The sequence below is a fragment of the Morone saxatilis genome, unplaced genomic scaffold (assembly GCF_004916995.1).
Source record: "Morone saxatilis isolate NCDOM2014 unplaced genomic scaffold, NCSU_SB_2.0 Contig18, whole genome shotgun sequence".
Lineage (NCBI taxonomy): Eukaryota > Metazoa > Chordata > Actinopteri > Moronidae > Morone > Morone saxatilis.
The window spans coordinates 12,309,128-12,322,803 of NW_023339740.1; the positions used below are offsets into that span (position 1 = coordinate 12,309,128).

General features: G+C 40.3%; 2 protein-coding genes across 2 annotated transcripts in view; both read left to right on the forward strand.

The window, feature by feature from the left end:
• Positions 1 to 1,761: 1,761 nt before the first annotated feature.
• On the forward strand, positions 1,762 to 8,706 carry prph (peripherin). Its single transcript, XM_035661620.1, has 9 exons — positions 1,762 to 2,390; positions 4,111 to 4,171; positions 4,695 to 4,790; positions 5,291 to 5,455; positions 5,541 to 5,666; positions 6,405 to 6,625; positions 6,996 to 7,048; positions 7,732 to 7,805; positions 7,940 to 8,706. The coding sequence occupies exons 1-9, from the start codon at positions 1,762 to 1,764 to the stop codon at positions 8,018 to 8,020; spliced, it is 1,506 nt and encodes a 501-aa protein (XP_035517513.1). The 3' UTR covers positions 8,021 to 8,706.
• Positions 8,707 to 9,615: 909 nt separating this feature from the next.
• timeless (timeless circadian clock) overlaps positions 9,616 to 13,676 on the forward strand; it is a 9,915-nt gene continuing 5,854 nt past the window's right edge. The window contains exons 1-11 of the mRNA XM_035661616.1: positions 9,616 to 9,754; positions 10,473 to 10,584; positions 10,701 to 10,854; positions 11,110 to 11,224; positions 11,407 to 11,469; positions 11,566 to 11,667; positions 11,799 to 11,954; positions 12,036 to 12,169; positions 12,508 to 12,595; positions 12,687 to 12,863; positions 13,352 to 13,569. Coding sequence (XP_035517509.1) covers positions 10,503 to 10,584; positions 10,701 to 10,854; positions 11,110 to 11,224; positions 11,407 to 11,469; positions 11,566 to 11,667; positions 11,799 to 11,954; positions 12,036 to 12,169; positions 12,508 to 12,595; positions 12,687 to 12,863; positions 13,352 to 13,569 — 1,289 coding nt within the window. The 5' untranslated portion in view covers positions 9,616 to 9,754; positions 10,473 to 10,502. The remainder of the gene's footprint in view (positions 9,755 to 10,472; positions 10,585 to 10,700; positions 10,855 to 11,109; positions 11,225 to 11,406; positions 11,470 to 11,565; positions 11,668 to 11,798; positions 11,955 to 12,035; positions 12,170 to 12,507; positions 12,596 to 12,686; positions 12,864 to 13,351; positions 13,570 to 13,676) is intronic.

Below are 13,676 nucleotides of genomic sequence, written 5' to 3' on the forward strand. Positions count from 1 at the left end.
GAGCTAAGACTAACATGGGCCATTTATTACACAGAAAGCCAGACCTCTGCAGCAGCAGCCATGCAAACCTACAAGGAGGAGAATCAAGTGTGTGTTTATGAATGACAGTAAAATAGATTACTATATTTTTACTAGACTGAGCTCCAGATGCTCCATTAGGAAGAGGAAACCCAACGTTAAATTTAATCAGAAAAAGCGATGAGAACCGGTTAAAATAAAGGCTGCTGATTGGTGTGTAACATTGTGTGTGTATAAAAGAGAAACTACATGACATAATATGTTATATTTGTTTGTGTATTATATTAAATAATAGTCAGCATAAATGGACTGGATTAAAGGTACCAGGCTTCACAGGGGACACAAAGGGAGCAAAGTGCCACACCCAGTCGCCACAGAGCATGCTCAGAATTACGTCAACTTTATATGAGATTGGTAGCCTGTCTGCAAACCTCAATTAAAATGACTATGGACACACACACACACACACACACAGTCTGCAGAAATATTTGAAGGTGCTGCCTCACAGTATATTGCCAACATTACTGTTACACTTTTACCCAACAGATTAATGTCCCCCTCAGTGGTTGATGTAGTGATATAAAACTGTAGAACTTTACAGTAAATCTTCAGGCCATTGCACCTTGTTGTTTGTCAGCCTTGCAAATAGGATTTACACATCTCTACAAAACGACAGTAACTACACATTATTAATGGTCTTTTTCAACTGAAAAATTATAATTACATTTTATAAAGTTAAACGTGATATAAAGTTTCATATTGTGAATACTGACTAGCTAATAGAGCATAACAAACAAGCGTTGACTGTGTTGGGTATGTTGCAACAGCTACTTAAATAGTTGCTTTTAAAGTTACAATAACCTCAGAACAATAAAGCATTTTAATAACCTAGTTTGTGCTTGCTAAGTCCCTGGACCTGCTGCTACAACAGCCACTATTCTTTGACCTCTATGTGACTCTGCCAAAAAGCCACTGTTCACCAGAAATACCAACAAAGTGGTTTGACAACTCTTACTCTAAACGGGATCACTGATCTAGTGCATTTTAAAAAGATGGAATAACTGCAGAGTCATGGCTCTGCCCCAGACGCCCAGAATATCAATAAAGTATTCCATTACTGTAAAAGGAGAGAGAGACAGAGAGACAGAGAGGAGAGGGGAAAGGAGACAGATGTAGGGGGGGAAAAAAGAATCAAATCAATGTATCCATGTGATTCAATTTAGGCCACAATTTCACAGTTTCTTATTGAGAATCAGGTAACTGAATCCTTGACACTCACATTTGATAGTAAAGTTAAGGGCATTACACTAGCAGGAATGAAATCATATAAAGTATACTGCAATCATATGGGGAAACAATCAAAAGTAGCTGACTAAGAACCAGTGGAAAGTGTCAGCGAGGGCATGATGGTGGCCGTGAGGAGACATCTTTAGTAATCAAAGCAGTAATGTGGAAGCCATTCTGGCCTCATGCCAAGTGCTCTGGTTAAAAGGGTGGAACTGTCGAGACAGACAGAGAGCAAGACAGAGCACACAAGCACCAGAGCGTGAAAGCAAAGAGAGAGAGAGAGAGGCAGGGTCTATCGCTAAAAGGTAGGGAGTGGCCAAAGCTTGTATGCTGATGAGTGATTGAGAAAGGAAGGGTTCATGTGGGTGGGGTGATGAGAAATGAGGGAGGGGGCGGCGAGAGGATGATGGGATAGCCAGCTTGTGTGCATAAAAACCCCCGGCACTCTTCAGTCTGATGTCCTGTTGCCTCACGAGCATCTCCAAACCTCCAGCTCTCCTTCTTTCCACAGCGATAAAGAACAGAACAAGACCAACAATGAGCCACTCTTCAATGCATAGCTCCACTTCCTACAGGCGCACCTTTGGAAGCCCACACCCCATCCCCATGTCCTCTTACTCCCCTGTGTCCTCCCGAATGCCTATTTCTGGAGGACGCTATATGCGTTCGGTGTCACCTATGGTTACATCCCGCTCCACCACCTACCAACAACAGCGCTCCCGCCCCACCACCCAAACCCCTCACATCTCCTACGAGAAGGTGGACTTCGGCCAGGCTGAAGCCATCAACCAGGAGTTCCTGACCACCCGCAGTAATGAGAAGGCTGAGCTGCAGGAGCTCAACGACCGCTTTGCCAGCTTCATCGAGAAGGTACGCTACCTGGAGCAGCAGAATGGTGCACTGCAGCAGGAGCTCAACCAGTTCAAGGGCCAGCAGCAGCATGGTCAGCCCAACCGTGCCACTGACATGTTCCAGGAGGAGCTGAGGGAGATGCGGCGCCAAATGGACGCCATCGGAAAGGAGAGAGACCAGTACCAACTGGAGAGGGACAACCTGGCTGAAGACCTGGGCCTGATCAAGCAGAGGTTGGTACCAACATGATGAGAAAGAAAAGTATGATGCATGAAGACAGATAGTTGGAGAGAGTGTTTGTGCATGGCTGATAATGTGAGAAAGGTGAAGGATAAAGTGAAAAGTAGTAGTAGTAAGAAGAGGACATTTTTATGATTGTCTCTTAAAAATAACAGAACCATTACAGAGGAATTGGCTATAGAGAAAGTTCCTTTTCAAGCAAACAGTATTGTCCTAACACAAATCAACAGTTTCCTCTCCTCTTCATTCATTCATTGTAATATAAGTTGAGCCATGGGTGTGGGCCTCTACTTACCACCAATGCCACCATCACATCATTCATTGACACTGTTATAATATAGTGTACACAGCCCACTTTCACTATGACTGACAGTCCCCGGGTCGTTGAGTCCAGTAGTGATGGTGGTGTAGGGCGTGGCACATCAGCACACATGGACATCACAGGACGGCAACATGATTCAGGACCCTGCACTGCATCTTGCGAATGACACTGTTTCTATGTATGCATGTAAATGTTTATTGAATATCTTGTGTAGTGGGAGAATTCAACATAAAGGAAAAGTGACCCAAGTGAAAACAGAAGCCGAATATAAGGAAGTGTTTGGCGATGAATGCTTCCCTTAAATGACAAAAACGTATTGCCTTTTAGAAACATGCACATGTTGATATGAGCGGAGAAAGGAGGGGATGGATGGAGCAGACACAGGGTGGGGCTGACTGAGGAGCAGCGAGGGGAGAGAGAGGGGAAGTGGGTCCAGAGGAAGAGAGGCTGGATATCAGGCGTGGTGAGAATAGCGTCAGGAAAAATCAATGTCACTCAATGACTCCATTAGGTGTGTTTTTCAGTGTCCCTCTGTGCTGATGGGACGGTGCCAGAGACCCCATTAGGACAAAAGGACCCCTGTAAAACAACATGAATTAAAGATGAGCAGGCATGGCCCACTATGTGATGCTTTCCCCACTAATCTACTTTATGTCCAGTCCAGGCATGACTTCTGTCTGACAGGACATTTGGAGCTGGATTCAAATTCAGACATCGACCACGCAGTCAGCCCAACAGTAAAAGATTGTTAGCAGAGAATGACAATACTCGTGTTTTGTACATTGTAATATAATTTATGATGACTCACCACAATGAGTCATGAATTGTAACTGAGTTTGCTAGAAAATTGTAAAAAATTTCATTTTCATTTAATTTTGCTCGTTTTTTGCAGGAGCATTAAATTACATTTCAGCTGAAGCCAATCCACAAATGTCCCAGTTTGCTGAAAAAGTGCAGTTTTTATATAGCTGCCCCGTAAATATCCCTCCCATTATCCGTACTCCACAGTTTTTGTCCCATCAGTGTGTGCTAGCCAATATCAAAATGACCAGTTAAAATCTTTAAAGAGGGGGGAAGTGTGTGTACATAACCTTATTGAGTGTGTGCAGATGACCTTATTGAACTGTAGAGAAACCACATTAGTTAAAAGGAGCAGCTGCTGATCCCACTGGGTGCATTCCCAAACCCTTTTTACAGGACAGTGAATTAACAAATTGATCCAGAAAGCTTTTTGCCAGCTGATGCCCTGGTGCAACCTTAGACAGGACGGGTGTTCTTCGACAAATTCATCACATTCTTCTCTCTACCCTTTTTGTAAAAAGGAGATTCTTGGAGTCGGGAGGAAATCTGTACATTGATTGAAATATTTTGTCTAACTCTTTGTCCTCAAGGTTGGAGGAAGAAGCCCAGAAGAGGGCGGATGCTGAGAATAACCTGGTTGCCTTCCGTAAGGTAAACACTGGACCCATGATTAGCGTATTGAACAGTGTCCTCAGGCTCGGATAACAGGTCAAAATGGACAGTTTTGTTCCATCTCCAACACTATAAAATAGTGTCGCACTATTAGGACAGATTTCTACAATGTCATTGATCTAGACTAATTTAAATATTTTCCCTCCAAGGTTGCAAATTATTTATACGAGTCAAACACTTACAAATTACTCTTTTTCTCTTTAGATTGTTTTTTATTCTAAAAATGTGACTTATAACCTGAGGTTTACCTTTTTAAGAATTTCTATTAATAAAGTTGTTGTACCACATAACAACCCAAAATATTTCTATACACTAAAGAGAACTTCTAATGACAATTTATTTACATAATCTGTAACATCAGTTGTTATATAACATACTCTCAATCATTTCAGCATATTGAAATGTCTCATTGAATATCTCAGAGGCACTAATATAATTTTAGAATGATGACAATGACACATTGTAATTATGGCAACATAAACTGTGTTTGTATGATTTCTAGGATGTGGACGATGCCACACTGTCCCGTTTGGAGCTGGAGAGGAAGATTGAGTCTCTGATGGATGAGATTGAATTCCTTAAGAAGCTCCATGATGAAGTAAGTGAGGCCTCTTACTTACTCCTCTGCACTTTTCCACCGTGCTTGTATGAATGGAAATGTCCTTTCTCTCAGGAGTCACCTATCACAATGTTATCTAGAGACCAATAATGGAAATAGTATTTGTGGTAAACTAGTATATTGACTGATTGCCTGCTGTGAGATCATCCCAGTGATTAGCTCACCAATAGAGGAACAGATGCTGCAGAGAGTAATTTTATGTGCCGGTCTAGTCGGCTTCAACTTATTTTATACAGCTGCTTTAAATTTAAATTTTCCATCACAAAATCTGATGTGAAGATGTGTACAGCAAGCTTATCTGTGAGAACAGGGGGCAATATCTGCAAGGGAAGCGAGTCTCAAGAGAGAAAAGAAAAGATTATTTGAGCGCCGTCGAGACAGAAGTTGGATGAAATGCAATGTTATGTGATTGTAATGAAGTGATGCTTCATTAATTACATTTTTGGAAATATATGCTGACAATATTTGTCTATATTCAGGAAATCCAGGAAGTACAAGTGAGTGTCCAGACCCAGCAGCTGAAGATGGAGGTGGACAGCAGCGCTAGGCCCGACCTAACCGGTGCTCTGAGGGACATCAGGGCCCAGTATGAGACCATTGCCCTAAAGAACATGCAGGAATCTGAGGAATGGTACAAGTCCAAGGTAGGCAGACATACACAGTGAGAGTCACACATGAATGCTGCAAACACAAATGACTCATTGTGTGTTTCCTCTCTTGTTCCTGCAGTTTGCTGATTTGACTGAGTCTGCAAAGCGCAACACTGATTCTCTGAGGCAGGCCAAGCAGGAGGCCAATGAGTCCAGGAGGCAGATTCAGTCTCTCAACTGTGAAATTGATGCACTGAAGAACACTGTGAGGCCCAACACCACCTGTTATTTGTATATATGAATGTATATCATTATGTCCTCTTATTGCAGTGGTCCCCAGTCTTTTTCCTTAAGGGAGACTTTTTCTATTATTGAGTAAACAAAAGACCTTCTGACAAAGTGACATATTTTATGGATCTTTCATATTATATTTAACATATATCAATGACAGTACAGTGATAAACTTAACAATTAACCTAAATAGTCTAAATAACTGCCAGATGTCTGTGTAAAATGATTTGGATTAATTTTGAGCAGATTAAAACCGTACATACTGTGAATAGTGTGTTCAGGTCTTCACCGTGAAGAATCAAGAAGGCAATATTGAAACTACAAATGTTATAAAGTGGGGTTATACAGCTGCTCTATAAAACAAGCCCCGTCCCCGCTCAAATCGTTTTGACCATTATAATTTATATGTTTTCCACAGTATCCAAAGAAGGGGCCCCAGTGATAAGACATTACAGATGTGGTGGTGATTCTTTGTTTGTTGTTGCTAAATCAGATATCACTTAGCCCTATTGATAAATAAAAATTCCATTTAGTTTTCTTTGCAGAAGCCTTGATATAGGCCTACTTTATATATTTTCTAAATTTTCTTAAACCCATAAAATCTAGAAGGCCTCATGGCCCCTGAAGCTTTGCCGACCCCTAGTGGGGGTCGGGACCCCCAGGTTGGGAACCAGTGTCTTATTGCACTGTATGTGCTGCTGTGTTGTTTCAGAATGAAGCTCTGCTGAGGCAGATGCGTGAAATGGAGGACCAGTTTGGTAATGAGATTGGCAACTACCAGGATAACGTAGGCAGACTGGAGGATGAGATCCGCCACCTAAAGGACGAGATGGCTCGCCATCTTCGGGAGTACCAGGACCTCCTCAATGTTAAAATGGCGCTGGACATCGAGATTGCTACTTATCGTAAGCTGCTGGAGGGGGAGGAGAGCAGGTGAGGGAGGACATACTGTGTTTCTGGTCCAAATTTATTATGTTTTTACATGATTATTATTATTATAATATTAATACTGTAGATTTCTCTCTAAAATGGCGTTGATGTTGGGGTTCTCCAGATAATCCAGTTTTATGTGAATATAAACTGATAGAACATCTGTTGTGGATTTTCTTGTGTTATAACTAACTTTATGGAAGTTATATATATATATATATATATATATATATGTTACTGGTTTGTTTCTTCAGTCTTTAATCGAAGTCAATTATAAACATCAGCGTAATTTGCAACTCTAAAGTAAAGTAAAGCAAATTACTTTTCATTACAAATTTGTTTATAACACCCAAATGTTGTATTCCCTGTTCAGGATTACTGTTCCCATCCTCAATCTTGGCATGAGCAATCACTTTGGTGAGCGAGGTGAGTTATAGTTCTCTTTATCCAAGGTCAAATATAACATGATTAACTGGATCACTTTGCTGTTCAGTTAAAGAGCTGTGAGGTAGGAGGAGCCACTGGTTCTGATTATCATTTCAGTTTTTTCGTCGAGCTATGTCCTCGATATTATTTAACAAAGGAAAACGCGGTACTCTCCTGGATAATGTAACTATGCTGTAGGTTTATGTTATAGCCTTAATTTCTAATCATCATCAACTAAGAAATCATGTCAGTTTGGTACGGATGATGGCTTGAAAACTTAAATTCCCATGAGCCTAAGCCGCTGTTGGTATGGAGAAGAGACCAGAGTTGTAGCAAAATCAATTAATGTTTCATCATTGCATTGGAGCAAAACATGGCGACGCAGTTGCTGAATGCATCCAAAATTGACACAGAATCCAAAAGTAAATGGATTTAGGCTACGACTCATATTGTCCATTTTCTGACTGATTTTTACTTCTAAATTTTTACTTCTGGAACCAGGGATCCAATAAAATAGCTCCTCACATGTTGCTGCTCTATATCTCCACAGCTTATCACAGTCCATTTACAACTTATACAACATCTTAAAAAAGTAGTAGTTCCTAAAAGCAAAAGTATTTTGTGAATGAAAATGTTTCTGATTGTAAAGAATATCATCAGTGATTTAATCTGACTTGTCACAGACTATGAACAAACTCCAAGCAGCATGAGCAAGAAGACTGTGGTGATAAAGACAGTCGAGACTAGAGATGGAGAGGTACAGTGATTTATACAAAAAATAACATGACACAATGCAAAATATAACTTGGTGCTATTTGAAAGTGTGCAGAAACATAAGAGTTATATTTTATTTATGAAAGCTAATTTGAACAAATATGTTTCTTTCATCAGGTGGTGAAGGAATCCAGGAGGGAGAAGGAGAGAGACTCAGACCGCTCTGATATAACCGATAAGGATGACAAGGACGAGTAGATAAAACCTGATTAGAAAATGTGAAGGCCAGAGCCATGAGTGAAAAAATACATAAAATAGAAGAAAAAACAGGAAAAAAAACAAAACAAACTCTGATCTATATAGTCCTCATTCCCAATAGTTATGTGTTTTATTGTCTAGCAGAGAGTCTCTCAGTATAGGTGCAATGTTGAATGAATTCCCTTAGACAGTGTCACTTTGGTGCTATTTAAGCAACCCAACTTTTGCTAAACACTTGTTGTGTCATCTGTAGGGCTAAGCAAAACCACTTTATTAACATACCACTTGAGGCCTTGATTTACAGTGCAATCCCATGAAACCCTTAGACGACCACATGTTTGTAGCAGAACATTAAACTACAGTCTAAAATAGTTAGTTTAACTGCAGGAGTTCAGTAGTTTGTGTTGTAGATATGACTTACTAACAAAACTTCAGACACTGCCCTTTGGTCAACCTATCTTAAAACACAAACTGAGAATAAATTATCCCATTTGCATTTGTTTTAGAAGCTTTGCTATCCTCTTATTGTGCAAACCAACAAAACACCCAAGATATGGATAATTAAAAAACATGTAATGCACAGGAGATGTTGACATTGGCAATATGATAGTCACCAACTAAAAAGATTTGCTGAATGTGCTTCGCAATGCTGTGTGTATCTGACACAATTGATGAATGAAAATGTAAGTGCAAATAAAATTAATTGGAGAAAATCTGTGTTTTCTGTCCTCATAACTCATTATGAATTCACTACAAGAGTGTTTTTACTAATGCCACCTTTTCTGTAAGCAGTGCCAGAGCCAGTGTCTCTCCGTAGCCTGCTCTTTATGTCCAAGAGAATCAGAATCAGTGGCAAAATGTAACATGTGCAAGGAATTCCTATAGTATTTTGGATGCATAGTATGATGAGAAAATATTGAAAATTTGTCAGGCCCCTTTCCATCCAGGTTAAATGTACTTAAAGCAGGTAGTATTAGTAGTACTTATTGCTTGCCTGATCAAGACCAAAAGAACCTCATATGATATTCTGGTTTGTTTACATCACATGGTTGATTTAAAAAAAACTGTGTGCTTCTTTAGAAAATGTACAGTACCTTCACATGACCTCTGGTTGGTGGTTCTGGTTGCTAGATTCCTCTTCATCAGTGTTTTAGATGTTCATGTCTGCTAGTTTCAATGAAGGAAATGGTCAGTCAGTATGGGTACATAACATGGATAAACTGTATTTTAATAAACCTTTATAGAAAAGTAAACACGGTACAATTAATACACCAAAGAATGAAAATTGTTATTTTTCTTATGTTAAAGTAGGAGGAACTCTTTGTCCCTCACCATTGTGGCCCTAAGTAAAACCTCTCAGGCAACACTTTCAGCTCAAACAGCACCACTTAAATCTCAACATCTGGTACATCCAGACGTTAATTATCGTTAAGCTCACTTTCTTTGCCTCAGCCTGTCACTGCCGCTGTATTGATTTGGTTAATTTGGCGTTTGTCATGTAAGTAAAGCCGAGAAGGAGCTGCCTGAAATACACAAATCAGGGCACAACGTCACAACCAGTGACGACATTCCACATCCGGTTCCTGAGTTTTCGCTCTTGGCGCGAGACTTGTCCTCCGTACGGGACCGCGGGTTGTAAAGAAACATCGTCCTACTGATGGAAAAGCTCCTGACTACATTGACCACCGGTTGTTGAGCACGACACCCGTACAGTGACAGCACTTAAACCTCTTGGTAAGTTAGTCCGTGTTGTTTGGACTCGAGGCTCTGCGTCGTCCGCCTGCTGTGAGCTGAAGCTAACTGGCTACATAACATTAACAATATGTGTGGCTAATATAAAGCCTTGAATAGTCTACATATACCTCATAATAACAAGGTCGAGTTTGATCAGGTTTTGTTTGATCGGGTTAGATTGACAGCTAACGTTACAGTGTAACTTTTCACTGTAACGTTAGCTGTCAATAGTAAACTGTAGATAACTCAAACTTCAAAACTTCTCCAGTGTGACAGAAGAGCCAGGTCAACATGTCACCCATCAGCAAATATGTATTGGACTGACCTGATCCTGAAGAATAACACTTAAAATATGAAGTTCATAGTAAACAAGTCAACTACAGTTTTATTTATATAGCCCCAAAATCACAATTTACCACAGGGTGGCTTTACAGTTCGTACAACAATCCACACCCTCTGTCCTTAGACCCTGGATTCCCAGGATGAACAAATATGCAATAGATTTGGACTGTACAGAACAAACCAACAAAATCACATTGGACAATTTGTGATATATGAAAATGATAAAATATATGTGACAAATGTGGATGCAGGGGGATGCTGAATCCACTTTAGTTGTCGCCAACTGAGCTGCCATCCACCATGGAGCTGTTGATCTTAATCTGTTGCTCTTTCTGTATCCTCCTGTATGACTGATGAGACTAAACCTTCACTTCAGGCTGGCTGATGGTGTGTGGATTTATTCAGAATGAATTGCGAGCTTTTGGCAACGTGCACTGCTCTGGGCTATCTGGAGGGAGACACCTACCATAAGGAAGCTGACTGCTTAGGTGAGTGGTTTTTAAAATGGTTTTAATCAAAGGGAAGGGGAATATATTCATGTAATGGATTAGGGACAGAAAATCATTTGCTCCTGTCCCCTAACTCTTCTGTGCCTGTGTTGCAGAGAGTGTGAAAGACTTGATCAGGTATTTACGGCATGAAGATGACTCCCGGGATGTCCGCCAGCAGCTGGGTGCAGGCCAGATCGTACAGAATGACCTTCTACCTATTATCATACAGCATGGACAAGACAAGGCCTTATTTGATGCCTGCATCAGGTAGAAACCATAACATAAAAGTTTTCTCTTGAACTTGAAATGTATGATATGGACAAGACAAATAATCCTTTTGTTAATGTATCATAAAGAGATAAAGGGGATTGTTAATACACCAGTTCCAATATTGTGATACATTGTTGCTATATTTGTACCACGTAACATTATTGTATTACATTTACATTAAAAAATAGTTGGCTGTCGACGTTGCTGAATAAGAAACTGTAGCTCATATGACTCTTGTCTGTTTTTTCTCAGGCTCATGGTCAACCTTACTCAGCCTGCCATGCTTTGCTTTGGTAAAGTCCCAGATGACCCCGTGTTTAGACATCACTTTTTGCAAGTGACGTCTCATTTACAAGCCTATAAAGAGGTATTGTGCTCTCAGAAAATGTAAAATGAAAGATGGTATTGCAGTTATACTATGTAATGACATTTATAGAGTGAATATATATGGTTTGGATAGATTCTGGCATTAATTTACCCGTAATTCATGTTTTAAGTATTGTATTGTATAATAATTATTGCTTTTATGTCTTCTGCTATTACTTTCAGGCATTTGCCAGTGAGAAGGTGTTTGGCATTTTAAGCGAGATATTATACAACCTTCTACAACTGGTAAGTGCAAAAAAACCTCACCTGTTTCCTACCTTATGTCAGTAAAAATGGTTCTGTTTCTTCCTGTCTATACCTACTCACTTCCCTCTCTTTCAGGACTGGGAGCAGAGACAGGAGGAGGATAACCTGCTGATAGAGAGGATCCTACTGCTGGTCAGGAATGTGCTTCATGTACCTGCAGACCCCTGTGAAGAGAAGGTCGGCCTGAATGAATACCAATGTGATCATATAGGAGGCAGAGCTAAATCCGTCCTACGTTGGACTTTTTAAAGCTCTTTCCTTTACCCTTCATCTCACTTGTACTCTTCCCTAATCTCTATCTCCTGTAGAAAGTGGATGATGACGCCAGCATCCATGATAGGCTGCTGTGGGCCATTCACATGAGCGGCTTTGATGACCTGGTCAAGTTCCTGGCATCAGCCCAGAGTGAGCAGCAGTGGAGTATGCATGTGCTGGAAATAATCTCCCTCATGTTCAGAGACCAGGTGAGACTAAAGACCTCCTTGCAGGTATATGTCTAGATCTCTAGCTGTTCTGTGTTTGAGATCTTTTTCTTTCCTTTACAGACGCCGGAAGCGCTGGTGAGCGCCGGTCAGGCTCGTTCGGCTGAAGAGAAGCAGAGAGACTCTCAGGAGTTGGAGGCACTGAGGCAAAAAGAGCATGCAGCGAAACGTTCTCGCACATTTCAAAGAGGAACCAGGTACCATGTAGCTGATACACAGTCACCACTTAAAAAACTGCTTCAGTAATGTTATGGTTAGGGTTATAATTTAAACCTCTAAAAGTCTACACAATTTACTGACTGCATTTTTGCATTACATTGGAACCACAAATGTTGATTCCAGAGACAAAATGTGTTTTTATTCTTCCCATCTTTGTCATAAAACCACTGTATGTTATTTACAAGAAGCATTTGTTTCAATTAGATATAAATTGAGGGAAACAAACTTGAATGGCTTATTTGAAGTACTGGAGCTTTATATAAATATATGCTCTGTTCTTTTTGTCTGTGTGTGTGCGCTGATGTTTTTCTTTCAGACACTCTCGCTTTGGAGGGTCCTATGTCGTTCAAGGCCTCAAGTCCATTGGGGACAAAGATGTGATTTATCACAGACACATTCACGATGTGAGTCATTAACTCTTGCAGCTCATCTGTGATACAAAGCAGTCGTATGGTATACAAATCTTCTAAATGTCATTTTTCTCTTGTTTTTCAGTTCAAAAATTATACTCACGACGTAGGCAAAGCAGTGAGACGCGTTCCCAAGAAGAATCGACAGGCTCAGGAATGTAAGGACAAACGTCGTTCAGCCTTAAATGTTCGACTCTTCCTGCGAGAGTTTTGCGTGGACTTCCTGGAGAACTGCTACAATCGCCTCATGTACCTTGTCAAGGTCAGCTGCTGTGACATTAATGACTTCTTTTTTCTAGCACAGACTCACAAACCCACCTTAATAAGGACTCCATTTGTTAAGCAGTATACAAATATAAAATAGGACGCCACCATACTATATCATCAGGTCATTATTAAATCTGTTCATAACATATTTTATTCAGAATATGCATTTAAGAAGCCACAGATGTAGAAAAGTTAAGTGAGCTTTACAGGATGCTAGAATACTTGAATCAATATGATGTGGACCCACAGAAAGAACAAAGAAAAACATTGTGGTCCGTTTGCTGTTGTGGACGAACTGAAGGAGATAGAATTCCTTTTATAAAATTACATTACATAAAATCCTTTTAAAGAGGATGTCTGATATGTTTATGTGGAATAGGTGACTTACAAGTGAATCATTCTTTAATTGTTGTGTACATTTGTTGATGATCATGTTATAAAACTAACAAAACTCTCAACAAAATACTTCCTCGTCTCCTCTAGGAAAGTCTAATTCGAGAGCAAACTCAGCAACATGACGAGACGTACTACCTGTGGGCGCTCAGCTTTTTCATGGCCTTCAACCGGGGCAACGGTTTCCGTGCTGACTTAGTTTCTGAGACCATGTCCATCCGCGCTTTCCATTTTATTGAGCGCAATATCACCAACTACTATGAGATGATTCTCACTGACCGCAAAGAGGCAACGTCCTGGTCCCGCAGGTAAGATCATTCTGAAGTGGGTTACTTGAAAGATTTTAAAGCTGTGCGTTGGTCCCAGACTGATAATCAGAATCAGAAACATGTGTACAGTTTAAAGTCACACTTTC